This window comes from Bos taurus, chromosome 16 (genome assembly GCF_002263795.3).
Source record: "Bos taurus isolate L1 Dominette 01449 registration number 42190680 breed Hereford chromosome 16, ARS-UCD2.0, whole genome shotgun sequence".
Taxonomy (NCBI): Eukaryota; Metazoa; Chordata; class Mammalia; order Artiodactyla; family Bovidae; genus Bos; species Bos taurus.
Genome location: NC_037343.1, coordinates 41,496,874 through 41,524,501, shown reverse-complemented (window position 1 = coordinate 41,524,501; position 27,628 = coordinate 41,496,874). Strand labels below are relative to the sequence as shown.

General features: G+C 52.8%; 1 protein-coding gene across 3 annotated transcripts in view; it reads left to right on the top strand.

Annotated features, from left to right (window-relative positions):
- The window catches only part of TNFRSF1B (TNF receptor superfamily member 1B), a 58,514-nt gene extending 32,881 nt beyond the window's left edge, over positions 1-25,633 (top strand). The window contains exons 2-10 of one of the 3 annotated variants that reach the window (XM_059875247.1): positions 7,656-7,755; positions 9,871-9,999; positions 10,402-10,551; positions 10,966-11,059; positions 11,471-11,700; positions 12,867-12,944; positions 13,544-13,578; positions 19,621-19,828; positions 22,886-25,633. In XM_059875247.1, coding sequence (XP_059731230.1) covers positions 7,656-7,755; positions 9,871-9,999; positions 10,402-10,551; positions 10,966-11,059; positions 11,471-11,700; positions 12,867-12,944; positions 13,544-13,578; positions 19,621-19,828; positions 22,886-23,163 — 1,302 coding nt within the window. In that variant the 3' untranslated portion in view covers positions 23,164-25,633. The remainder of the gene's footprint in view (positions 1-7,655; positions 7,756-9,870; positions 10,000-10,401; positions 10,552-10,965; positions 11,060-11,470; positions 11,701-12,866; positions 12,945-13,543; positions 13,579-19,620; positions 19,829-22,885) is intronic. The other 2 variants (NM_001040490.2, XM_059875246.1) reach the window with 2 other exon arrangements.
- Positions 25,634-27,628: the final 1,995 nt, after the last annotated feature.

The following is a 27,628-nucleotide window of genomic DNA, read 5'->3' as shown; positions in this document are numbered from 1 at the left end:
CCTGCACTGGGGGTGGGCAGGATCCTGGGGCAGAGGGAGCAGCAGGAAGGGGCATGGAAGACGGGGAGGGAGCCAGAGGGGACAGTGCGGGGTGAAGACTGGGTAGGAGATATTGTCATGGCCTGGGCAGTGACCCCCAGACACCAGGCTGAGAACATTGAGCTCGGGCCAGACTTGGCGTAGGAAGGTGACATCGGGTCTGTCTGGAAAGCCTGGGGACCAAGAAAGAGTAAGGAGGTTGTAGGTGGCAGAGAGATGCTGAAGGCGGGGCCGAGAGAGATTGAGGAGGTGATATGGCCTGTCCTGGGGGGTGTGTGTTGGGGGGATGGAAAGGGTTGGGGGTACTTTCTGCAACTAGACTGAGGGTTCCTTAGAGGCAGGGACCACACCCTGGTATCTTTCTACCCTGGTGCTTAGCACAAAGCGTGGCCCCAAGAACCGGATACCAGCCTGGGCTTCCTGTCTGCCCCCAGCTCACTTCTAACGCGACATCACAGGCAGTGGGCCAGGAGTGGGATGTGTCACCCGGGGCCGCCGCCTGTGATGTGGTCGGTCCTCCTGACGCAGGTGCCCCGTGTCTCCGTGACGGCAGACGAGCCTCCACTGCCTGGCTCCAGCGTCACCGCCCTGTAGGCTGCACCCCGAAGTCCGCGGGGCTCCTGAGCATCCCCTAAGATCTAGGCCCAAATGGCTCTGCCGTGTCTCACTGTGCATCGAGGCCCCCAGGGACCTGCCATGGAAATGATATGGTTTCTTTATTGGTTGAAACCGGTTTCCATCTGTGCGCGGATCCCTGGGTCCTGGGGCAGATACTTCCTCTGTTCCCCAGGCTGTGCTGTCTGCCCTGGGACCCTGGAGACCCTTTTGCCTTGCTCACTGTGTGTTCTCTGGAGAGTCACTCTCCCTCTCTGGGCCCCTCCTCTGTAAAATGAGGCAGCAAGAGAAGATGCCGGGGCTCAGACTATCTGAGGACACTGAGGGAGGTGTGGCTGAGACTAGCTCCTGTCTGCTTCTTCTTAGCTGCATGGTCCCAGACATGGTATCAAATCTCTGGAAGCCTCTGTTTCTGCATCTCTAAAATGGGGTGATGCTGACCTCATTGTGTTGGTTCAGAGATTAAATAGTGCCTGGGAATGTCCCCAGCACTGTCTGCACACAGTAGGTGTTTCTCCTGGGTCTGAACAGCCTCTTGTTCTTCCTGCTCTGTGAAAAAGAGAAGTTTTGAGGGGCATGTGCTACTCTGCAAGCCTGAAGCTTCCTCCGTGGCTTCCTCCCCCATCACGTCCTCTTCCTGGTCTCACTGTGCCCAGGGATGCTCCCGGGGGAGGCTGGGAGTCAGACCCCTTCGCAAGGGTACTGGCATTTAGGGTGGGGGGGGGGTCTCCAGAAAATCAAGAAGGCTTGGAGACCCCCACAATGCTGCATCAGTATGCTGGCAGGAAGGGCCGAGTGTCTGTAGATTTTGTGCTTTCAGATGACACAGTCTTGGTGGCAGCCTCTTCTTCCTCTTCCCCAAGGCCTGTCCTTCTCTGCCTTCCCCTCTCACAGTCTATTTATAAATAGGAGAAGGAGCTGGGGGCCCCCACCTTGGGGTGCCTACAGAGTCTTGTTCAGGGAGCAGGGAGGCAGGAAGTCAGCTGGTACAGGGTTGCCCAGTTCCCCAAAAGAGCGCGCTGACTCAGGCTCCAGAATCAGAGGGACCTGCCTGGTGCCCTGGCCCTGATGTTGCTGGGTGGGCCACAGTGCATTGCCCGTCTTGCCCTGGTCTCCCTCCTCAGGCCCGGCTAGCTGCCATTTCTGGTCCTCTAGGGTGAGAGTGGGAAGGAGTAGGGAGGGGAGGGAGCAGAGTGGAGAGAATTCATGCCTCACTCACCAGCTAAGTCTGGTCCTTCTCTAGCTTCGCCCTCCTGCACACCTCTGTAGCTCGCCTCCTTTCAAGGACTCACAGCCACATCCCTGTCCCTTAGCCTGGACACTGTCCTCTGGCCACTTAATGGGCCCCTGGGCTTTGGCCACTTGCCCAAACTCTTTATTTTGGGGTCCCCTCACTGCTCCAGGTGAGGTCCTCTTGAGTAATGGCCCTTGGAGGCCACCTACATCGAGCCTGCCTTCTCCTCCCTCTGCCCCAAGGAGGCTCACTCCACTGTCCCACAGCTGACCTGCCATGGTCTCCTGATCTTAGGCTTCTTGAGGAATGGGCCAGGGCCAGCCTGAGGGTGACCACAAAATTCCAAGGGTCACAGGTCTACTTCCCCAGACTTCCCTTCTAGGAGGGAAGGAAGCCCACATGGGCTGCCCAGCACTTCACCCGAACTGGGTAGCCTGCTTCCAACAACTTGTCCTTGCCTTGCCTGATCTCAGCTGAAACCAAGGCAGAGAGTGCCCACTTCCAACATGCCATCTGACACAAGTCCACACTGTGTGCAGACCCTCAGAGTTTCCCCTGGGTCTCCTGGGAGTCTGGGAGAAGATGATGGACCCCAGTTAAGACCCCCTGACCTGTATGCCTATGATAATCCAGGGAGGAGGAGACAGGCAAGGTGTTATGTCAGCATTTTACAGATGACAGTGTTGAGGCTCAGAGAGAGTAAGTGATGCTCCTAGGACCAGCTCATGCATCCAGACCCTCTGAACTGAGGCCACTATTACTCCTGTGATGCTAGGTGTCTGTGTGCCTGGGAGGATGGACATCTCCAACTCCCCTCCTTCCAGAGGCCACATGCTCAAGCTGTCCTCACCTGGGAGAGAGTTTGAGGGACAGAGCTGGGCTGGGAAGCCCACCTCCCAGCCCTCAGTCTTGCCTGATATCCCAGCCCCTACATCCCAGATCGTTCAGTTTTTCCATCTCTCACATGGGTGGCCCACCCATCCACCCCATCCTCCTGAGGTCTTGGGAAGAGGCTGAGCTTTTTGACACCCATCTTTAAGAAAGCAGAGCTAGGGCTTCCCTGTGGCTCAATGGTAAAGAATCCGCCTGCCAATGCAGGAGACATGGGCTCGATCCCTGGTCTAGGAAGATTCCACATGCCTCAGAGTAACTAAGCTTGTGTGTCATAACTAGTGAGCCTGTGCTCTAGAGTCCGGGAGCCGCAACTGCTGAGCCCACATGCTGCATCTGCTGAAGCCCGAGGGCCCTAGAACCCGTGATCTGCAACAAGAGAAGCCACTGCAATAAGAAGCCCACATACCACATCTAGAGAGTGGTCCCTGCTTGCCACACTAGAGGAAAAAGCTTGTGTAGCAACAAAGACCCTGCATAGCCAAAAATAAATAAAAAGTTAAAAAAAAAAAAAAGCCAGAGCTGGAAAGAGCTTAGAACCTCAACTAGGCCACACAGCCGTTTTACAGATGAGGAAACTGAGGCACAGAGAAACCTGTTACCACCCAGAGTAGGGGAGCTGCCTGAGTGGGGGAGGGAATACCTTTGGGGTGGGCCCTGTGGCAGGGAGGGTTAAGATCCAGTCTTCCTGGGGTGGGGAAGAAACACATGGCTGGAAGTTAAGAGACCTCTTTGAGGCTCAGTTTTCTCATCCGTGGCTTGGGAATAATAATAGTACTGACCTCACAGCGCTGGGCTGAGGAGTCAGAGGGACAGTAATGCATGTGAACAGCTCTGCACGAGGCAGACTTTCAGGACCAGGTGCTGCTGTATCTGTCTCCTAGCGCCCTCGCCCCGTCCACCGTAGTCTTGCTGCCTGGCCCCCTGGCTGCATGGAACACACGGAGCACGTCCTCGCTGGAGCCCCTCGTCTCGCCTTGCTTTTCCCTTCTTAGCTCCTGCTACCACTTCCCATTTTCCTCCGTGCATGTCTGTGTCTCCCCCACTAGAGCCCAACTTCCTGGGGCAGGGACTTGCATGTGTTTGATGCTGAGTGCCCGCCACCTAGAACCACCTGCGTGCCATGTGCTTGTTGAACGAATGAACGTTTCCTCCTTGGCCCACGTCTTTCTCCACCACTAAATGGGAGGTTGTCTGAGATGATCTCTAAGGTTCCAGCTCAGTCCATCCTGAGCTGCTGTGCCTCCATCCTGCCCCCACTTCTGGGTCCTGTTCCCCTCATCATTGGCTCCCACGTGTCCCTCTAGCACCTGGCAGAACCGTGGATTAGCGGGGCCAGCCCTCCCTGCTCACAGACTCTTACCTTTGAGCGTTTGGTGGCCTTGCTCCTGCTTGCTCCTGAGAGATCAGAAGCCCGGTGACTCAGGCAGGTCTGAGCAGCGCCCAGTCTCAGATGCTGGAGGTCCCTGCCTGCTGCCGGAGACTGGCTCTTCTGAGGTTCCTGCGTGGTCACCTGGGAAACCAGCTCAGAGCTGAAGTCAGAGGATGTTGGCCTGAAGCTGAGGGAGGTCCCCTGCACTGGTGTGTGTGTGTGAGAGAGAGAAAGAGAAGGACTGAGAGAGAGAGAGTGCCCATGTGAGCCAGCGCCCACATGAGCCAGCGCCCACGTGAGCCAGTGCTTCAGGCTCTGCTCAGCATGAAGGTGGATGAACAGGAGCTGGTGGCACGGTGGTGACTCAGGGCAGAGGGCAGATCCCGGGAGCTGGCCCCTTCAGCTGTCCTGAGGAGGGGACCAAAGATTTCTCCAGTGGGACCACAGCAAGGGTCACATCGGATCTCCACCTCTCCCCTCCCAAACCTCAGACATGTGACTGCATCTCCCTGAGCTGTGAAATGGGCACACACCTGCTAAAGGGTGGGAGTGGGATCTTAAAAAGTGCCTACAGCCAGGCCTGACAAATAGTTCCTAATGAGTATCCAGTTTTTTCATGTCAAAAAGCTGAGAACCTGGAGGAGTGATGGAGGCACATGGTGGGAGAGGGTTTGGGTGGTGCTTGGAGTCTTGGGTCTGTGTCCAGGAAAGCGGAGCTTGGGCCCCCCAAGAGAAGGGAGGCAGGTTGGGGGTGGCGGGCATGTGGCCTTGGGTGCATCACTTCACCTCTGGAGCATCTGTGAAGTGTTGGGGAGGAGTCTCTCTGTGGGTGGAGCATGTGCAGTTGCTCCTGGGACGTAGAGGAGATGGAGCTGCAGACCCCGATGTGAAGCTGCTCTGAGGCCTGAGGTGGATGGAGTGTGGGCCCTAATGGCCCCTTGTGCACAGTCCTGCCACCAGCCAGGCCCTGGCATTTCCTTTGGGAAACCCCGGGAGGTGGGTTTGCTTCTGTCTCCATTTTCCCATCTGTGAAATGGGTACAATCAGATGTGCCTTACACATTGGATGTTAGATTCATCCTTCTTTTCTTCCTTCTCGTTCTCCTTCCTCCTTCCTTCCTTCCCTCTATCATCATCTCTCCCTCTCTTATCTATCTATCCATCATCCCTCCATCCATCATCCATTCATCATCTGTCTTCTCCAATCTCCCCCTAAACACACACACACACACACACACACACACACACACACACACGGTCACAGGTCACCCACCTGTTAAATGGGTGGTTGATCCTCATCAGTGAGGTCCAGGTTTTTACTCGGGGACACAGTATTTTGAAAGGTCAGGTCTGCTAAGCATGCTGAGTGAATCCAGTACTAGCCAATTCATTTCCTCATTTTAAAATGTCAATCAGGCTCTCCTGTGTGTGGATGTTGTGTGGCTCTGAGCCTCCCCAACCCTAGACAAAAGAACTGGAAGCTTGCATAGCCCTAAGTTTCCCAGAGGCTGCTCACCATGTTCTGGGGGCCTCCAAGGACCCTCAGCTTTTACAGCTGCTTTGCTGACCTGAGGCCCAACTTGCAGGGCTGTGCTTTGGCCTGGCCTCTGCTCTAGTGAGCAGGGCAATGGAGGGAGTGACCTTTTGTCCCGCTCTGCAAGGGGCTTTCTGTTCCTCATTGTTTAGCCATGACATGGCAGTAATTTTTTTTTTTTTTTGTCCAAGAGGATAAACAGGCGTCAAGATGACTTAAAGGAGAGCTGACCTCCTCTGCCCGCTCAGGCTGGAGTCAGAGAGGCAAGAGGAAGTGTAGGGAAAATCTTTCATAGCAAGATTCAGACAGGAAAAGACCTGGGATGAGAGGCCTCAGGGAGGCCACTCTGGGCAGTGACCTGGGGGCCCAGGGGGTCCAGCTGCCTGCTTTTGTCCCGGAACCCTTGCCCTGTGGGTGGAGAGAGAGACCAGACTTGGCCGCAGCAGGGCCCTTTCCCGTCAGATCCTCTGGGCCCTGACAGGAAATCCTCCCCCAGGGAGGGCAGGCCTCCCTGGGCTGCATCTTGGGGAGGAGTCCTTCCCCGCTAGAAGCTGCAGGGCCTGTGGCTCTCAGGGCCTGCAGGGGTGAGGGGCTCCCCTAGTTACACTGAAAGTACTTGTAGGGAGGAAGCCCACTGGGTGCAGGGTCCTTGAGACCTGTGCCCACCCCCATGGGGGACAGGGGGCTGGAGGGAAGGAGCTGTGGCTCCTCCCTTTCTCATGGGGGAGGCTGCTGCCTGGGGTGTTCAGTCTGAGCCGGAAGAACAGCAGGCTGCAGTGAGGGGTATGGCGGGGACAGACCAGCCCTCCCATTCCATGCAGTGAATGCACAGGTGAATGTTGGAGTGAAGAGGGCTGCGGGCAGCACAATTCTGTGGTTTTGGGGCTCTCGCAGCCTTTGATCACTGCTCTCCGCCCTGACCCACCCCCGGTCATCTTGCTCCAGCCTGTGTGCCAGTCAGGTTTGCTCAGCTGTGGAGCATCAGAATCACTTGGGCAGGTTTTCTTTTTTTTTTCACAGTACAGCTTTCTGGGTCCACCCCTGGGCGCTGACCCTTTGTTGGGGAGGGAGTTGGCATTATAATAGACCCTTCCAAGGTGCTTTGGAAACATGCAGTGCCATGCAGTCCCCCAGCCACCTCTAATAAGTGGGAGGAGCCCTGAGAAGGAGCTTTGCTTCAGGACCAAACAGGAAAGGGAGAAGCACCAGGACTCTGTGTGTGTGTGTGTGTGTGTGCACGCGCGCACACACGTATGGGTATACACACGTGTACGCACAGGCATCAGAGCAGGCTGGGAGGACAAGAAGGTACCTCATTGCAGCCCAATGAGATGATTGCCAGAAGGGGGCATATTCAGTGTTTAAAGAGAGCCCAGAGCAGGAGGAACCTGAATCAGCCTGGGGGAGTCAGGGAAGGCTTCCCGGAGGAGGCAGTACTCAGCTGGAAGGACGAAGGGATGATTACCAGGTGCAGGAAGAAAGAGGGCAGAACCTAGGCATGGGCACTTTGTGCTGAGCTCTGTGATTCCTTGGAGAAGGAAATGGCAACCCACTCCAGTATTCTTGCCTGGAGAATCCCGTGGACAGGGGAGCCTGGTGGGCTAAGTCCATGCAGTTGCAGAAGAGTGGGACACAACTGAACGACTGAGCACTATGGTTCTCTGTGACCGAGGCCACCACCTTCTGGGAGGCTTCAGGGCCTCACATCTGCCGAGTGTAGGGTTAGGAGCCAGCCCTACCCTCTGGCCAGCTGCCTTGGTGTCTCTGCCTGCAGACATGAGTGTGCTACGCTGAGTGGGGTGAAGGGGAGGTTAAAGAAGGCATCTCTTTTACCTTTATCTGCCCCCCTCACCAAAGGGAGAAGTCCCCACATGGATAGAACTCCAGGAGGGAGAAAGGCAAACACTTGCCGGGCACAGATGGGGATGTGGGAGTCCACGCTGATGTCTGTCCTTCCCTTCCTCCTTCCAGGCTGTGTTTACCCCCTACATCCCAGAGCCTGGAAGCTCATGCCGGCAGCAAGAATACTACAACCAGAAGATCCAGATGTGCTGCAGCAAATGTCCACCAGGTAAGGGGTGGCCGCTGGGGCCCTCGCCCTCAGCCTGGCTGGGTCCCTGGGTGCCGGTGCCCTGAAGAGAGTCAGTGTGTTCGGGGCTTAGGGGGTTAGGGTCATGGCCCTAGACTCTTACTGAGCTCCCTCTGGTTCCATGAATCGACCCCCACGATCGCTCTTGCTTCTGGGCCATTGCACATGTCGTTCTCTCTGCCTTCCCTGGGTGTGCTCCCATTGATCCTTTAGACCTCTGATGGCCCCCTACTTCAGGAAGCTTGCCCACACTGCCTGGCCAGATTGGGCTCTACTTTTGAGCTCCCACTGGCCCTTGGCAGCCCCCATGGCAGCAGCTCTTTTTATACTGTGATCATGGCCTGGATCTCCTCTATAGCCCCCACTGTGTGCTACTTAGAACAGGGACTGTGTGGCTTGTTCTTTGCTGAATCCCCAGCACCTGGAGCAACACCTGACACATAGAGGTGCTCAGTGCATATTTGATTAAATCAGTGACTGCTGCCCATTTCATAGGTGGTGGACCTGAGGCCTAATCCCAGTTGAGAGAGCCAGGCAGCCCAACTCTGAGGGCTGTCCATCTACTCGTTTGTTTATATATTCATCCCTGTAATGTTTATAAAGCATCTGCTAAGTGTCAGGCACTGAATGCTGGGAACATGACAGAGAGCAGGGCAGGCAAAGTCCTCACCCTCATGGATTTTGCATTCTAACAAGAGCATAAGGCAGATAAACCAATAGAGGAGATAGACGTGTGGTCTGTGAAGGAAACAAGAGAGGGGAGGGCAGATGGAGGCAGAGTGGGACATGCTGGTCATGGAAGACCTTTCTGAGGAGCTGACTTGTGGGCAGAGATGTGCAGGAGGTGAGTCATGCAGATATACAGGGGGACAGAGGCCCTGAGGTTTAGCTTGTTTGGTGCACATGGAGAACAGGCAGGCCAGTGTGTGGCCCCAAGTGAGTTAGCAGGGACCATGGTAAGGAGTTTAGATTTTATTCTGCAAGATCAAGAAAGCCATGGGAGAACTTTGAGCCACTAGCTTGAGATGTGGGCAGGCACAAATGCACCTTTCACCATGGCCATTTTAAGAGATCCCAGGGAAGTGACTTTTCTTTCTTCTATTAACTGGCAAGGTCTCTGTAAGAAGGCACTCGAATAGCACAGCAGTGAAGGTGCAGGATAGGAATGGGGCTCAGAAGAGAAACTTCTTCACGGTTTGCCTGGGTGTTCTCAATCCCCAGGCACATCTTCTTTGAGGCCCCCAGGAGTCCCATGGCCTCATCCTTGATAGAATACCAGGGATGGCTGCTGCTGCCTTTTTTTTTTTTTTTTTTAACCTTTCTCAGATGAAGAATTTCAGCCAATTATAAAGAACAAAAGATAAGACTTCCCTGGTGGTCCAGTGGTTAAGACTTTGCCTTCTAATGCAGGGGTTGTGAGTTCCATCCCTGATCAGGAAGCTAAGACCCCACATGCCTTGTGGCCAAAAAGCAAAGCATGAAACAGAAGCAATATTGAACAAATTCAATAAAGACTTTAAAAATGGTCCACATCAAAAAAAAAATTTTTTTTAATAAGAACTGGTAAACCAGTTCTTACTAAAGTGTTATTGACTGATAATCAGCAGTTCCAATGGTGGAATTCCAGGCACCTGAAAAGAGCAGAAAAGGAAGGGTTAGTCACTTAGTCATGTCCAACTCTTTGTGACCCCATGGGCTATAGCCCACCAGGCTCCTCTGTCTATGGAATTCTCCAGGCAAAAATACTGGAGTGAGTAGCCATTGCCTTCTCCAGGGAATCTTCCCAACCCAGGGATCGAATCTGAATTTCCTGCATTGCAGGCAAGACTCTTTACCATCTAAGCCACCAGGCAAGCCCTAAAAAAGAGCAGAGGGGAAGATATTTTAGGAGCACTTCAGGGTTCAGAGATGGAGTGATGGCTGGCACACGCTAGATGGGAGATGATGCAGGAGCTGAAACTCTTATCAAAGAGCTTCCCAACCAGGCCTCAGAACTCTGGGGCTCTGGAGGACAGAGGATGAGCCTGGGTCCTGTCAGAAGCCACCCCCTGCCCCACTGCCCTCCTCCACTGAGACTCCTGGCCTTCACTTTTTCAGGCTACCGTGTACAGTCTTTATGCAACATGACCTTGGACACCATATGTGCCTCCTGTGAGAGCAGCACATACACCCAGCTCTGGAACTTGGTCACCGCATGCTTTAGCTGTAACTCGCGCTGCAGCTCTGGTGAGTCGGCTCAGAGTAAGGGGTGGGCCCGGGCATCCTCTCCTGGCCTCTTTGCCCTTGAGCTGGCTGGGCTTATTCTAGACCTTTGTTTTCATGCCCAAGGGCACATGTACAGTATAGCACTTCACTGTTTCTCGTCTTCAATAGCTCCTTGGGGCAGGCAGGCCAAGAGCAGCAGTGGGGGAACGGTGCCCGTTGTTAGAGTTGAGGACACTGTGCCTGAGAAAGTAGGTGTGCTTGTTCATACTGTGACGGAGACTCTGTGGCCAGCAGTCTTTATGCCCCATCTCGAGGCCGGTGCAGAGGTCTGCTGTCTGTGGGTGGTAGGGCTGGGTGGAAAGACAGAGTGGGCGTGGCCGGTGGAGGGAGGCGTGACCCTCGGCCGTCTTCTCCTTTCTCTAGACCAGGTGGAAACTCAAGCCTGCACAACGAAACAGAATCGCATCTGCACCTGCAAGCCAGGCTGGTACTGCACCCTGGGGAGGCAGGAGGGCTGCCGGCTGTGCGTGGCGCTGCGCAAATGCGGCCCTGGCTTCGGCGTGGCCAAACCAGGTATGGGGCCAGGGCCAGAGGTCCTTGGGGTACCCCCTTGGGTCTCTCCTTCCTAGGAACATCATCAGGGCGGCCGGTTACCCATCTGTCCACTTGTCCCAATTCATTCTTCCCTCCAGCCTTCCTGATCAGGCACCTCCTGTGTGCTAGGCCCTGGGGATCCAAAAATGATCAAATTAAGCCCCAAGCTACTGGAAAGTCAGGTGGTACCCCAGGAAGACAAAGTCACTAGAATTAGTTAAGGACAGACCACCCAGGGGTGTGTGAGTGTGTGTGTGTGGTGTGAAGGGGTGGAGGTGCAGACAGAATCTCTTGCCTCCTCAAACCTCCCCGGGGCTCCATTTCCCTTAGGGCCAAGGCCCACCTTTTCCATGGCATATCTGAATTGGTGACAGTTTCCAATTTTTTGTGAAGGAACTGCAACAACAAACGTGATATGCGCTCCCTGTGGCCCGGGGACATTCTCAGATACAACATCTTACACGGATACCTGCAAGCCCCACCGGAAGTGAGTGGTTGCATCCTCTGGTTCTGGAGGAGCAGGGAGGGGCTGTTCCCGGGGTGATCCTGAGGCTTCCAGCACAGATCATCTGGGCCACAGTGCCTGGGATCTCCCCAGTTGCTTCCTTGGGAAGAGGCATTGCCGAGCCTGCTCCAATGTTAGGACTGGTTTATCTGACAGTGGGCGGGTGGGTCCCTGAACAGCCTGGTGAACTGGAGTTTTGTCCTAGAAGTCAGGGGTGGGGAGCATGGGGATAGGTTGGGTGGGGACAGGAAGGGACAGTCTTGAAAGCGGGTGTGGCATGCAAACTCCCTCCCCTATCCCAGTTGCTGCCCCCTTGCATGTCAGCCTGGCTCCCACGGGTGAGCCCAGCTACCCTGAGTCATTCAGTCCCAATCACACCTTCTCCTCCCACAGCTGCAGTTCTGTGGCCATTCCTGGTACCGCATCGACAGATGCAGTCTGCACCTCTGTGCTCCCCACCCGGAAGGTGGCCCGGGGCCCAGCCACCACAAGATCCCAGCACATGGAGCCGACTCTGGGGCCCAGCACAGCTCCAAGCACCTTCTTCCTCCTCCCAAAAGTCCCAAGTCCTCCAAGTTCCCCAGTGGAACAGCCCAACACAGGGAACATCTCTCTTCCCATTGGTAAGTCTCAAGAGGTCCCGTTTATCCTTGCTCCCTCCCTTCTGTCTTAGCGCGTGTGTGCTAAGTTGCTTCAGTCGTGTCTGACTCCTTGCAACCCCAAGGGCTGTAGCCTGCCAAGCTCCTCTGTGGGATTTCCCAGGCAAGAATACTGGAATGGGTTGCCATTTCCTCCTCCAGGGGATCTTCCCGACCCAGGGATTGAACCCGCATCTCTTATGTCTCCTGCATTGGCAGCCGGGTTCTTTACCACTAGTGCCACCTGGGAAGCCCTCTTAAGAGTCTTACTGAGAGCTTGTTATGGGCTGGACCCTGTGGTCCATCCTGGGATGCAGGTAGCATTGAGACTTGCTTTCTTCCAAGATTTAGTGATGCCACTAAGAATTCCTGGATGGGGAGACATAGGGTTCCTGTTCTATCTCAAAATGGAGATGGTCTTCTGGTTGCCATTTCTGATGAAACACTAGGCTTTGACAGTGGGCTGGGCCAGGTCGCTGTGTTGTGGGCTTCCCTCCTGGACTACACCAGAGGGCTCAAACTCGTGGTCCTCAGGCTGAGTGTGGCCCACAGGTGTGTTTTCTTTGGTGCATGGATTTTGGTTTGTTTGCTTTGTAATCACATTTCAGAGTCTCTGCCCTGGGCTTGTCCCTTGCCTGCGACAGCCCCAGTCATCCTTGGTCATTGACTGACCTGGTACATTCGAGTTTCCTTTAAAAAAAATTAATTAATTGATTGATTTGGCTGGGGCTTCCCAGGTGGCGCTAGTGGTAAAGAACCCACCTGCCAATGCAAGAAACGTAAGAGATGCGGGTTCATTCCCTGGGTTGGGAAGATCCCCTGGAGAAGGGCATAGCAGTCCACTCCAGTGTTCTTGCCTGGAAAATCCCATGGAGAGAGGAGCCTGGCAGGCTATAGTCCACAGGGTCGCAGAGTCGGACACCACTGAAGCGACTTAGCACACACGCATTGGGTCGTAGTGGCAACCCTTCGGGCTTTCTAGTTGTGACACGCTGCCTTAGTTGCTCCAAGCCATGTGGGATCTTAGTTCCCCAACCAGGGATCCAGTCCACGTCCCCTGTTTTACAAACTAGGTTCTTAACCACTGGACCCCCAGGGAAGTCCCAAGTTTACTTTTTTGCAGCTGTTTTGAACTTCTCTTTTCCTTCTAGAACTGATTGTGGGTGTGACAGCATTGGGTCTGCTTCTGATAGTTGTCGTGAACTGTGTCATCATGACCCAGAAAAAAAGTAAGATTCCATCCTTCCTTCCTTTCTTCATCCGTTTATTCCCTCATTTGTTCAGGAAGTTTTTCTGGGGGCCTCCTATGAGTCCAGCACTGGGCACAATTTTATGGGTCAGACAGAGCTGGGTCTGGTAGACCCTGTTCTTAGGAGCTTAGAGCCTGCAGCAGAGGGCATTTCCACTAACTCATCTAGTAAGAGCTGAGATGCTATCAGGGCTATCCAAGAGGTGGGAGTCCAAGATTCTTGTCTAGGAATTCTGGGGGATTCAGCCCTTATGGAGCAGGTGGCATCTGAGCTGGGCAAGATTTTGATGGAGACATGAGTACAGGAGAGAAAGGGCATGCAGAGCAGTGGGGTGTGGAATGGACAAAGTGGGGCAGGCTGAAGAATGGTGGGTGTGAGGGAGGGGAGGGGAGCGATGTTAGGCCGGCTGGAGGCTTGGGTATAGGGCCTTCTGTGTACCTTGTCTGGTAGGTAATTGCTACCCCTAGGACTGAGCCTACTCTGAAAGCTTCTGCTTGGGCCCCATGCTCCCTCTTAGTTAGAAAAGATGTGACCTAAGGAAGTTGCTCGCTGACTGGTCCCTTTTCTCCTCTCTGCAGAGAAGCCCTTCTGCCTGCAAGGAGATGCCAAGGTGGTGAGTGCCCCTCTGCCTGCCCCCTCTGCCTCCATGGTATCCTTCCTGCTGGGCCAGGTTGTCCCATAGGAAGTGGTGAATTCTCTAGGTTGGTCTGTCCAGCCTCAGGCAGGATGCAGAGCCCCAGGAGGCTGCAGAAGGACCGGCCAGGGTCTGTTGTGGGGGCTGATAAAGGTGGCATCTGGACTGGGCAAGATTTTGATGGAGACACGAGTGGAGGAAGGAAAGGACATGCAGAGCAGCGGGGAGTGGTATGGACAGAGCAGGGCAGGCTGAAGAATGGTGAGTGTCGGGGAGGGGAGTGGAGCAGTGTTGAGCCCAGATGACTGAGTGTGAACGGCCACATCAGGGAACAGAAGGGTCAGTGGGGTCAGTGGCAAGTATGTGGTCGCGGACCCATGCTGTGACCTTGGGCCTACGTGAAATTGCTCATGGCTGGTTCCTCACCATTATGTGTGGACAGTGTCTCAGCCCTGCTTGTAGGACTGTGCCTTTCACCCAGTTGGCAACAATTCTCAGCATCTCCGAGATGTTTACAAAGCACTTCCACATGTACAGTGGTTTTCAAACTGTGTGCTAGGGTACCCCCGTGTTCCACAAAGGGTCCTGGGGCAGTGGAGGGGGGAGTCATCTTTGAGGTTGAGATCAAGGCTAGGGGACTGGACCCAGGGCCTCCCCCAACTTCAACCAAAGCAACTCATTTTTGATCATTTTTATGAAGTAGGATCTGTGCAGGATTTTTGCTAGAAACAGAGCACTGACATTGTATTTCACCAGTTTTCCATCAGGAGGGCATTTGGCTGCAAGTAACCAAAAGCTTAAGGGTGACTTCAAGGTGCTGTATTTTCTGTCGGGGTGTTGGTGATTGCTGGAATGATTCAGTTGCATCCTTCTGTGAGGCCAGCCAGGACCCCAGGCTCTGCCATCTTCAGTGTGTTGGCTTTTATCCTCTTGCCTTTGGCCTGTGTCATAAGATGGTGATCACCACTGCATATGTGACCTCCAGTCTGAGGCAGGAAAAAGAGGGGAAACAGCCAGATGCCATTTACAGGAAATCAGACACTTTCCTAGAAGCCCTGGGTGCATTTCTTCTTTTGTCTTATTGGCCAAATGGTATCACGTGACCACCTCTTGCTGCAAGGGAGGCTGGAAAAGGTGGTGTTTAGCTTTTCTAGCCTTTATGGTGGGGGAGAACTAGGGAGAGGGCTTGGAAATGGGTGTGGGGTGAGCCAGAACACGGTGTGTACTGCAACCCCATGCCAGGTAGGCAGGCAGGGTTTTTTTTTTTTGCTTATTTGTTTGTTTTGGATGTGCAGGATCTTAGTTGTGGCCTGCAGGGTGTTTGTTGTGGCAGCACATGGGATCTAGTTCCCTGACCAGGGATTGAACCTGGGCTCCCTGCATTGGGAGCACAGAATATTAATTACTGGACTACCAGGGAAGTCCCTAGGGCAGGTTTTTTACCCAAATTTACAGATGAGGAAACAAGACTCCAGGAGTTCCCTCCATGTCCCCTGTCCTGCTGGGGCAGGGCTTCTCAAACCTGCCTGCTAATTCTTTGTCATGAGGGGCTATCCTATGTATTATAGCTTTTTCAGTGAAATCATTGGCCTCTCCCTACTTGATGCCAGTAGCACTGCCTCTAAGGAGTGAGAACCAAAGTGTTTCCAGACATTGCAAAATGTTCCCTGGATGACAGACACCCTCCATTGGGAACCACTGTGCTAGGGGGCAGCTCAGCCCTGAGGTTTACACAGGGTTTTGGACTTGGTAGGGACCAGACTGATTTCATCTCCTGATTGTCTCAATAAGAAAAGAAGTACAGAGAGGGAAAGTGACTTGCCCAACGTCACACAGCATTATATCTCTGGACTCCTGGCTAGTGCTTTTTGACATGCCCTACAGTAAAAGTGAAAGTCGCTCAGTCATGTCTGATTCTTTGAGACCCCACAGACTATACAGTCCATGGAATTCTCCAGGCCAGAATACTGGAGTGGGTAGCCATTCACTCCCTTCTCCAGGGGATCTTCCCAATCCAGGTCTCCCACATTGCAGGCAGATTCCAGCTGAGCCACGAGGGAAGCCAGACAGAAACACTGGTTTGGAGGTACAAACCATTTCTCATTCCTCCAGTGTGCCAATGCCATGACCTCCTTTTTCTAGCTTCAGTTCAGTGACGCTGGAAGCTGAGACCTGGTGGCCCATAGAATAAGCATGCCCTCTAAGCTCCACCCCAGCACCCAACTGCCAACTTCCCTGGACTGAGTATTTCCCAATCTTTGGTGCAATAAAGCTGCCTCAGGAGTGGCCCAGAGCCCCACCTCCCCTTTCTGTTTGCTCAGTTTTGTGTTTACAGTGTGAACGACTCCCCTGCTGTCTGTTGAGTGCTATTGCCAGTGGAGCCCAGGGCTGTGCTGGTAATTGGCCCTCTGGGTGGGGGAGGACCCGAATCCTGATTTGTGGAGTTTGCTCATTTCTGTTATAAACACTCCCGTTGTGACTGATTTCAGGAAGCTACTTAATGTAAAGTTGGGAAGAAACACGCATAGGTCTGGGCTGGTTCCAGCACCCCACTGGCTGAGCCCCAGGCTGGGCCCTGCACCTCACACACAGCCCTGTGAGGTACAGGATGTCATCCTTCACTTCACAGGTGAGGAAACTGAGATTCAGGGAGCTTCAGGTATCCGCATGAGGTTAGACCACTAGCTGAATGGCAGAGCCCAGGTTTGAAACTCATTCTGAATCTGCAGGGCTTGTATTTACCCACCCTCTTGTTTGCCCAGAGCAGACATTCAGAATTGTTCCAGACATCCCTGTCCCCAGCAGGGACTGCCCTTAGAGGTTGATCTTCAGTCCCTTCAGTCCCTGGGTTCCCACCCCTGCCCTGACCCCTGTGTTCAGCCTGCACTCTACTGCATTTCTCAGCCTCCTGGCAGTGGTCCTGTTAACAGCTGCCTAGTAACGCTCCAGACCAGTGGGGTTGAGGGCACGGTGACTCAGCACTGCCCTGGACCTCCTGGTAACGCCAATGCGTGGTGAGACCATAGCTTCCCTTTGTTCAGAAAAGACCAACGTAACCACATGTATGAGCTCAGTCACCCCACAGACACGCTCATCCACAGGTTCTCATTTCATAAAGAGGGTGATGTTTATGAGGTGCTAAGCATGGGCCAGGCACAGTACTGAGCGTTGCTTAGCCTCACAGCTGTGCTGCGACCCAAGCAGTGCGGTCATTGCCCCGATTTTACAGCCCAGGAATCTCGGGCTCAGAGAAGTTAAGTAACTTTCCCAAGGTGACACAGCAAATGAGTGGCCTGAGACACAGACCCAGGAGTGCCTCTTTCCACCACCTCCAGCACACACACTAGTTGCACCATTCACACTCATGCATACGTGCTCCCCACACATAGACACACACATGTGAACATGCTTCAGACATTTTCCCTAACCTATACTTACGGGCATGGGAGCTTCAGGGACATACTCTCACACATACAGACAGACACAGGCCAGCCAGCAGCTCTGCCAGGGTCTCTGCTCCTGCCCATGGTAGGGCCAGGCTGGGACATGACGGGGAGGCTAACTGGGATCCTGTTTGTTGAATGACTCACCTCAGTACCCACCCCCCATACCTCCCTGGGGTGCCAACCCAGGACTCAGAATGTATCCGCACCACTCAGAGCCTGCCTGAACTTTGCATCTCGTGGCTTTGAGGGGAGGGAGGCAGGCTGTGACCTTTGGGGGTTTCTGTTCTGCCTGGCCCTTACCACCAACAGAAGGGCGGGACGCAGGCTGAAAAGCCCCTTCTTTGGGGGATGTGAGGGATGACCTTTGGATGTTTCTTCTCCCGTTCCTGCTCCCCCGCCTGTCCATGCTCAGAGCAGGGTCAGGGGTGGGGACCAATACCAAGGTCAGACCATCTGAGCAAAGAAAGGTTCAGGATGAACTTTAAATGCCCTCCCTTCCTCCACAGTCAAGGGCGGTGAGCCAGGGAGGCAGGACTCAGTCGGAAGCAGCAGCTGTGGTACACCAAGCGGGGCTCTCCGTGCCCCTGCCCTGGACCTGCTGTGGGATACTAAGAAAGGACTCACCCATTCTGGGCCTCTGTGGCCTCACGGGGACTGCTTTCAAAGGATCCTCCCTGCCTGAGAGTCTGTGAGCTGGCCTTCGGATATGCAGGGCTCAGGGGGAACTGGGGGCCTGGGGCCTGCAGAGATTGGCACCTGAGTCCTTCCTGTGTTCTCCACCTCTGACCCCACCTCCCCGACCCTGCCAGGCTGCAGGGTCTAGCACTCATTCGCCTCAGTTCTCAATCTACCCTGGACCCTCTCATGCTGGACAGGGGGTGAGAATGTGGCCCCTCGGTCTTTTTCTTTCTAGAATCCAGTGATCGCCCAGAATCCTAAGGCAAGGGCTTGTGCACCTGGTCAGTTGTAGACAGGTATGGCCAACCACCTCGGAGTGACATTTCTAGCACAGGTGTCTGAAAATGGGGCACCTTCTCTTGAGCTTCCAGGGACAGAACCCCAAACACCCAAGAACGATGTAGGTTTTAGCCCAGATGCGCCGTGTCCTAACTGTGTGACCTTGGGCAAGTAACTCAACCTCTCCGGGCCTCGGCTTCTATATCTGCAAAGCGAGGATAACTTTGGGCTGCATAGATAATGTCTGGAAGGGCTTCAGCACAGTGCTTGGCATTGGATGGATTCAAGTGTCAGCTAATGGTTTATTACGGTTGTCGTTGTGACTTGTTGTGTTTTAAGAGAAAAAGATGGAGAATCACACAACAGCTTGGGCAATGGAATCTGCAAAGTGTCGCTGAGACAGCAAGACTGAGAGCCCTAAATGAGAGGACTGTCTACACTGGATTGAGGGCCAGCAGACTTTTTCTGTAAAGGTTCAGACAGTCAATATTGTAGGCTTTTTGGATCCTCTGGCCTCTGTTATCGCTTCTCAGTTCTGACATTGCAGTGGGAAAGTAGCCACAGACATGACATTAACAAATGGGGGTGGCTGTGGGCCAAGAAAACTATATTTATGGACACCAGTGTTTGAACTTCATGTAACTTCGTATCATGAAATATTGTTCCTTAAATATTTTTTCAACCATTTAAAAATGTGAAAACCATTCTTAGCTCAGAGCCTGTACAGAAACAGCAGCAGACCAGACTTGGCCCATGGCAGTAGTTCACTAAGCCCTTTTATTTTACGACTATGCTGGTCTTCGTTGCTATGCACGGGCTTTCTCTAGTTGTGGAGAGTAGGGGCTGCTCTCTAGCTGTGGTGTTCCGGCTTCTTGTTTTGGTAACTTCTCTTATTGTGGAGCATGGGCTCTAGGCACGTGGGCTTCAGTAGCTGTGGCTTGTTGCTCTGTGGCATGTGGAATATTCCTGGACCAGGGATCGAACCTGTGTTCCCTGCATTGGCAGGTGGATTCTCAACCACTGGACCACCAGGGAAGTTCAGAGCCCTGATTTAACAAACCCTTGATGGGTGCTTCATATGGAACAGGCTCTGTTAGTGCTTTACGAAACTTCAGTTATTTAATCTTCCCAATAACCCTGGGAGGTAGCTTTATTATTCTTTCATTTCTAGAGGAAAAAAAAAAACAAACAGAGGAACAGAGAGGTTAAGTAACTTGTTCAAGTTTGCAGAGCTAGTCAGTGGTGGAATCATGGTTTGCACACTTATGGTCTTGTTCCAGGGTCCATGCCCTTGGCTGCTGGGCTGAGCCACATCACCCCATGACCTTAGGAGAGTCATTTTCCTTACCTGGGCCTCTGCTTCTTTATGCAAAATGAGGATGAAAACCCTGCCTCACCTCTCAGACTGTTCAGTAACAGGGCCATGTGGCCCCTGCCCTCCTAGGGCTCACACTCCAGAGGTTAATCACAGAAGCCACAGAGAATCGCACGTCCTAAAAGTGCTGTGCATGAGAGAAGGTGCAGGAATGCCGGGTACACTGTGAAGTGCTGATGGTGCTGAGAGGTGAGGGGGCGAGGAGCCAGCTGATGGCTTCCCCACCCCCTCCTCCCCATGCAGCCACACCTGCCCGCCAACAAGGCCCAAGGTGCCCCAGGCCCTGAGCAACAGCACCTGCTGACCACGGCGCCAAGCTCCAGCAGCAGTTCCCTGGAGAGCTCGACCAGCAGCACGGACAAGAGGGCGCCCACCAGGTCCCAGCTGCAGTCTCCAGGCGTGGAGAAGGCCAGCACGTCGGGGGAGGCTCAGACCGGCTGCAGTAGCTCAGGTAAGAGGCAGGAGCTCCCCCGCCCCTGCCCCCGGCTTCATCCCCTGCGGGCACACCCCTACCTCCCCCCCTCATCTGCCACCACCCCCCCACCCCCGCCACCTGCCCCCCCCTTCCCTCACCGCAGCCACCTGCCACCCGACTCCCCCCGCCCCCTCCCCGCCATGTTTCTTCCTGGTTTCTATCTGAGCCAATGAGCCCTGGGCTGCCCTGCAGGACACTGGATGCCCTCCCCTCCAGCCTCCCTTCCACCACCCTCTCAGGTGCAACTGAACCACAGGCTTCTTTCTGGTTTTGGAGCCCACCAAGTACCTCCAACCCTTGCCCTGTGTGTTCTTCCACACACAGAAGAAGCACCCTTCCTTCTAAACCATTTCAGATTATCCTTTGAGTCCCTGATATCCAGGCAGGGAGTCTTCTTGTAGAATATGTATAATATGTAAAATGTCATATAACAATATTATATTTCAATGCTATGTTCTGTAAATATTACATATCATATATTAAGAAAATATTGATCTATATTAATGTTATATAAAATATATTATATATAGCATATAATATAATATTATGGCTGCCCAAGTGGCTCAGTGGTAAAGAACCCTCCTGCAAAGCAGGAGACACAGGTTCAATCCCTTGGTTGGGAAGATCCTCCTGGAGAAGGAAATGGCAACTCACTCCAAGTATTCTTGCCTGGGAAGTCCCATGGACTGAGGAGCCTGGTGGGCTACAGTGCATGGGGTCCCAAAGAGTTGGACATGACTTAGTGACTAAACAATAACAACAACAATAATATGATATTATATATAGATATTGTATTTATATGAGGGTTATATCACTATATTAATATTTTAGATTAATGCTATATAATGTATAGCATATAGCATAAATTACTATATTAATATTATAATGTCTCAATTATATAATATCTGTTGTATATTTGTTATATGATATTTTATTTGGATATTACTATATATGGTATATTTATTAATACATAATAATAATATTGCATTTTAATATATCATTATATTATGCGTGCTAAGCCACTTCAGTCATGTCCGACTCTTTGCCACCCCATGAACTGTAGCCTGCCAGGCTCCTCTGTCCATGGAGTTTCCCAGGCAAGATTACTGGAGTGGGTTACCATTTCCTTCTCCAGGGGATCTTCCTGATCCAGAGATCAAACCTGAGTCTCCTGCTTGGCAGGTGGATTCTTTACCACTTAGCCACCTGGGAAGCCCCTATTATATATTATAGTTATATTATTACTACATAGTACACTGTGTTTCCTCATCCTATCAGATGAGGAAACTGAGGCCCAGAGATTAAACAGCTTATTCAAGGGCACACTTGATAAAAAGAAGAGCCAGAAGTCACCCCTGGGCTCTTGGGGGACAGGGTTGGGCTGAATGAGTAGATGATACCCCTGGTCTCCACCCACTATGCCTGTTGTCTGGTCCTTTGGGACTGAGGCATCAGGACCTTGGAGCCTGTGTGGGGTCTGGAGAAGCCTGTGCCCTGCTTACAGTCTGCATTTTGCCCTGGGCCTGGTCTGTGACTACTGTCATCCCTAGTGGGCACTGGCAGTGCCCACACTGGACGAGGCCCCTGGGTGGAGTCCTGCAGAAAGCCTGGGGCTTCCTTGGGCATGTTTTGTACTGAGAGGCTAAGCCCACTGGCCTGCATCTCCCCTCTCACCTGGCAGGGCTGGCTGGCAGGTCAAGGAATGACCGTGAACTTGGGTCATTCCTAGATGCCTTCCCAGCAGTTCTGGTGCTGAGACTCTGAGCAGTTTCCTTAACCCACCGAGCCTCAGTTTCCTGGTCTAGAGGTGAGCATGGCATCTCCTGGGCAGGACTGCGACAGCCTTTCCTCCCTGCCGCCTGACTTGGGGACTGGCTGGAAGCTTCTAGTTTCCCATCATAGCCCACCCTCATCAGTGTGAGGTCTCGTCAGTGCCCCCACCACAGCCTGAGAACTCCCCAGTGAAGGACCAGGTCAGTGCCTGCAACATAGCCAGTGGCCCGAAACGTTTGTCAAGTGAATGAATGAGATCCAAACATAAACTCGTGGTCTTTGCCCACCTCTTAGATTCACCTTCCTGCTTTCTCAGCGACACCCCTTCCACACCCAACACGGTGTGGCTTCCTCTTTGGACACCTGTGTCTCTGTCTGCCCACCCCATCTACCCTCTGTCTCTCCTCCGTTCCCCTCCTGAGTCTCTGGCCTCTGCACCCCGCTTCCCTCCCTCTCACCCAGCACCTCTCCCCACTGTGGGAACGGGTAAACCTCAGGTCTCTGCCCCTTCCTGCTTCCCCGTCTGCCCCCGCAGTGTCTCATTCACGGTATGCAAAGGCCATGGTGACGCTGGGTGACATTTGGGTGCCATGAAGGCACGGTGTGGAAATTTCCTTCCATCCTGTGATTTCAGCTCCCCATCCCCACCCTTGCTTCTTTGGGGTTGCATTTTTTTGTTTTCTGTTTTGCTTCGTTAATGCTTTTTATTTGATATTTTTATTTTTTTTGTCTCTTTTTGTTGTAACGAATTAAAAAAAAATTTTTTTAATTTAAACTTTTTATTTTCTATTGGGGGTGTATCAGTAGGGATACTTTTCATTTCTATTGGGGTATCACAATGTCGTGATAGTTTCAGGTGAGCAGTGAAGGGACTCAGCCAGACATATACGTGTGTCCACTCTCCCCCAAAGTCCCCTCCCATCCAGGCCGCCGCAAGTTCAGAATCTCTGATTCTTTGTGGGGAGTCTGTTTTGTTCTTCAAACACCTTCACTTGCCTTATGTGGTTGGCGCCTTCCATCTATGGGGTAAATCGGGCAGGATATTTTATTTGACAAGTGAAGAAACTGAGGCACACGAAGGTTCAAGCAGCTTGTCCAACAGTACAAGCAAAGCTGGGCTGGCACAGGGGCCTGTGCTCCTGGCCTGGTGCTCTTTCCCGTGTGTCTGAATCTGCCTCTTGGGCAGGAGACAGGCTGTGAAGACACTCCTCTCTCCAAGAATCCCCCACCGACCGCCCTCTCCTGTCTTGTGTTTAACAGAGGCGTCTTCCGGTGGCCACGGGACCCAGGTCAACGTCACCTGCATTGTCAATGTTTGCAGCGGCCCTGATCACAGCTCGCAGTGCCCCTCCCAGGCCGGCTCCACGAGGGACACAGACGCCAGCACCCCCAACTCCCCGAAAGAGGAGCAGGTCCCCTTCTCCAAGGAGGAACGCCCCTTTCAGTCCCAGCCAGGGGCTCCAGAGACTCTGCTGCAGGGCCTGGAGGAGAAGCCCCTGCCACTCGGTGTGCCTGATGCAGGAATGAAGCCCAGTTAACCCGGCTGGCCGTGGGCTGTGTCACCGCTGAGCGGGGGCCAACCTCTGGTGCTTCTCCGCCCCTCCCTTCCCCCAGGACTCTGGCTCTTTCTGGGCCAAATTCCTTTGTGCACAGCCTCAGCCTTCATCTCACCTTCAGGCAGAAGAATGAGGCAGGGAGAGTCCTGATGGGTCCTGTCTTGGTGTGTGTCTAACTTGGAAGGCTGGCGGACGCAGATGTGCTGGGCAGCCTGGGACAAGCCCTTGCCTCTCTGAGAGCTGCCCCCCAGCCAGTCCTGCAGTCTTGGCTTCTGGAGCCCTTGTTGTTTTGGGGTTTTATTATTATTTTTTTTTAATCCCTGGACTGTACTCCGCTCTGGCTTCTTGTCAGAGAGGAAGGATGCTGTGTGTATCAGTGGAGAGAGATAGTGGGGAAAGGACAGGCCTTTAGCCTGAATGGGAGACTGTAGGATGGTCCCAGTGAGGGTGGCCATGTGCCATTAAGTCAGATGGTTCTATGCGGGGAGAGGGTGGTGACCCCTATAAGGGTACCCCAGTTAGCTCAGGACCCTGGGCAGCACCACCTCCAAATCCACTCCTGCTATCTCCATCTCATACCATGGGCTAAAAACTGGATGCCCAGAGGGCCCAGGCAGGCAGCCTTCTGAATGAGTGCTGTGACCTGGTTAAGATGCCAAACCTCTAACCGGAAATCTTCCAGTTTAAACTTGTGGCAAAAAAAAAAAAAAGCACTATGGTGCAGACAAACAAGTCACAGTGTAACAAAGCCAGACTCAGAGTTTGCATCCTCTGCCTTTGACCTTCACTCCCATTTACCCACAGTGCCAGCTTCCCCTCCCCCACTGTCTGGTGTGCGGCTCCAAGGCCACACCTTTTCCTATCAGGGAATTTCAGGAACTGGAGATGATTGAGGCCCCGCAGCCATCTCCTCCTACCTCAGCCTGGACCTTCCCCTTTTGCCTCCTGAAGAGGTGTACCTATTTCTCTCGATACCCCTTCCCGCTGTGCCTGAAGTCCCAGGTCCCAGCGGAGCCTCAGAGCCGCTTTGGTACTGGGCCCGCTGAGATCCTGGGTGGACATGAGATGCTGAGAGCAGGTCCTGTGTCTGCGTGTCTGTGTTGTATGTTGTGGTTCTGTGACCCTTGTTGTCTGTCAGGTCAAATGGCCTTCCGGGAACTGAATGAAGTGCTGAAGCCAACACTTGGGCCGATGGATTCTTCCCCATTAAGGAGTCCCCCCACTCCCCAAAATATATGCCCAGGCCCTGCAAATGATGGACAAGTGAGGCCTTAGCCACATTCTGGAAGGAAGGGGGATGGGGGCCTCCTTGAGAAGACAGCTGGATCCCATATACTTGGATCCCTTGTTGAAAAATTCCACTGAACTTGAACTTGGCAGCTGAACTTTTAGAGGGTAGGAAAAGCCCAGCCATTACCCTGGAGTGAAGAAAGGCTTCCCACGCTGGGATCAAGATGTCCCCGTGCCTGGACTGGCCAGAGTCTCCAACCGCATTGGACGCTTTACAGCCGTGGAGCACTTCTGCCCCCTGGTGGACTGTTCTGGGAGGACCTGAGGCTTCCTTGCTGTCACCCCTACAGAGCGGGGATGAATTAGAAGGAGACTCTGGGTGTGGCCTCATTTTGTTACCAGAGTGGCCACTAGACCCTTGGTCAAAACCCATCGACCCCCTCCCTTGAACAGGAACTCACATATACCTTTAAGTCACAGGGTCGGGACACGAAGAAAGAAACTCTAGGAAGAGAAAAATAAAAACTGGATAGAACCAGCTGAAACCAAGATGGAGATGCATCTGACCTCCAGCAGACCCCGAGTCTCAGTTGACACTGAGTGAACTCCGGGAGTTGGTGATGGACAGGGATGCCTGGCATGCTGCAATTCATGGGGTCGCAAAGAGTCGGACATGACTGAGCGACTGAACTGAACTGAACTTACTACATTAGCTACTAAATGACTTACCTACTGGTCTCCGTGACCAGGAATCACTGACCAAAAAAGGACAGAAAAGAGGTGGCACCTCATTTCTAGGAAAACCCTGCCTCTTTCCCAGAAAACGAGAGCATTTGCCTCCCCACCATTCCTCGCACTCTTCCCCCCATTGCTCTTAACAGCAAATCTGGCTCCACATTAAGGCGAGAAGTTTGTTTATCAACGGTTAATAAGTTCCCACTTCTCCATTCTCTGACCAATGAATAAAGCTTGTGCTGCTCTAATCTCAGCTTCCATTTTGGGTTTGGTTGTGTGAACCCAAACAGAAAAAGAACCTTCTCTGCCAAGGAAGGGGGCCTTGGCCAGGCTAGGGCCCAAGTGCTGGGGGGAGTCCATTTGACCTAACTGATAACAATTTTCCTGGCTTGTGGGCTTGTGTTGATCCCAAGGACAAGGAGAGTTTGCACTGTATGTATTCTGGACAGCATTCCTGCTTATGAATAAACCTTTTATTTGTTTTTTATTTTGACTGATGGCTTTGTCTTCAGGTCTGAGCTGGGGTGTGTCCTTGGTCCTGGTGCCTGTCACCAAGGTAAGGGGGAGAATGGGTCTTGGCCACTGGAGTCTGATAAGTCCATTCTGTGCCAGACCCTAGAAGCACCCGCATTACAGCTGCCCTTGCTGAGAGCCTGGCCACTTCCTCAGGCATGGAATGGACAATGCTTTTTGTCCAGAACCACCCAGCTGGCCTCCAAACAGGCCCTCAGCACACATCCCATCTATCGCCTTGGTCTCCTCAGCCTGCCCTTGGGTTGGGGTGATCTCTGCAGGTCTGCTCATGCATGTGCAGCCCCGTACTCACTCAGGGGAATGACTCTGGCCTCCAGGAGGCCCCAATCACTGGGTATTCCAATTGTAAGCAGATAAGTTAGAGCTCCTTGGAGAAAGAGAACCAGGCATGGCTTTCTTGACAGAAGAGAAACCATTTTGTGAGCTTAAGTCTAGCCACAATGCTTGTGCTTGAACCGGCCTCAGTAACTACTGACCTTAAGGGAACAGAAGAATGGAGAAACAAAGGACTGTTGTAGGGCAAGAGAAGTGACACTAGCAAAGATGATGTACCAGTTCTAAAGACCCCCAGTTCTGTTTCACTGGTAAAGATTAGCCTGAAATGCTCAACCACCAGATCAAACGGAACCTGAGGGATGATGATGTTGACCTTTTCTGACCATTGTGACTTCAATCAACTTAGACTCAACTTAAAAACTTAGACTCTGCCTACAGCTCAGGCCCCTTCATGACTATACTTGTGATGTTAGCTTAAAACTTCCCCAAGTTTTCTATTCAGAGGGACATTACTTGTGGAAAGATCTCTGGTGTTCTCCTTACTTACTGCAAATAATCATAAATCCTTCCTGAGACTTCTCTGGTGGCCCAGTGATTAAGACTTCTAACTCCCAATGCAAGAGGTGCAGGTTCGATCCCCAGCTGAGGAACTCAGATACTGTATGCCACTCAGCACAGCCAAAAATGAATAAATAAATAAAAATGTAAATACATAAAAGGGAGAAATTGAAGTAATAATAAATACTCCCTTCTCCTGATCTTTGACTTGGTTGTGTCTTTTGGTTCAACACTCACCAAGAGGCAAACTCAGTTTTTGGGTAACAAGCAGAGCACAGGGGCTGAAACCAGAGGAGGGCCCTGGCCACAGCCAGGGGCTCAAGGGGAGGGCTCCTAAGACATAAGCAGTTTTCCAGAATAAAGGATTCAGAGGTGGTTGCCAGCAAAGGGGTTTCCTTATGTCAGGGCATGAAGGGGAGAGAGACTCTGGCCCATGAATTCATTCAGCCTCCTTCCCTGCTCTCTAACACTCCCTCACCAGCCCCGTTTTTATTGGTGATTTCTTGGACTTCCTGCTGCTGCTGCTGCTAAGTCGCTTCAGTCATGTCCGACTCTGTGAGACCCCATAGACGGTAGCCCACCAGGCACCCCCGTCCCTGGGATTCTCCAGGCAAGAACACTAGAGTGGGTTGCCATTTCCTTCTCCGATGCATGAAAGTGAAAAGTGAAAGTGAAGTCGCTCAGTCGTGTCCGACTCTTAGTGACCCCATGGACTGCAGCCCACCAGGCTCCTCCGTCCATGGGATTTTCCAGGCAAGAGTACTGGAGTGGGGTGCCATTGCCTTTCTGTTGGACTTCCTACTGATGCCAAAAACTCAGCCTCTGTGCACCAGTGCCAAATCAAATCTCAGAGTTTTGGGTGAAGTAGAAAACAATAGCTTTATTGCTTAGCCAGGCAAAGGGGGACACAGCCAGCTTGTGCCCTCAAAACTGTGTGTCCCCACGGTGTGGGAGGGATTTGGTGAGGAGTTTATAGCAAAGGTTCAAGTGTGGGGTTGCTAATAAAGTCCAGGGTATGTGAAGGGCCTACATTCCTTTAATTTGACCATTGGTGGTCTCCTGATAAACTCTCATTCTCAAGGTTATCAGACTGTGACCTTCTGTGGAATGAAGA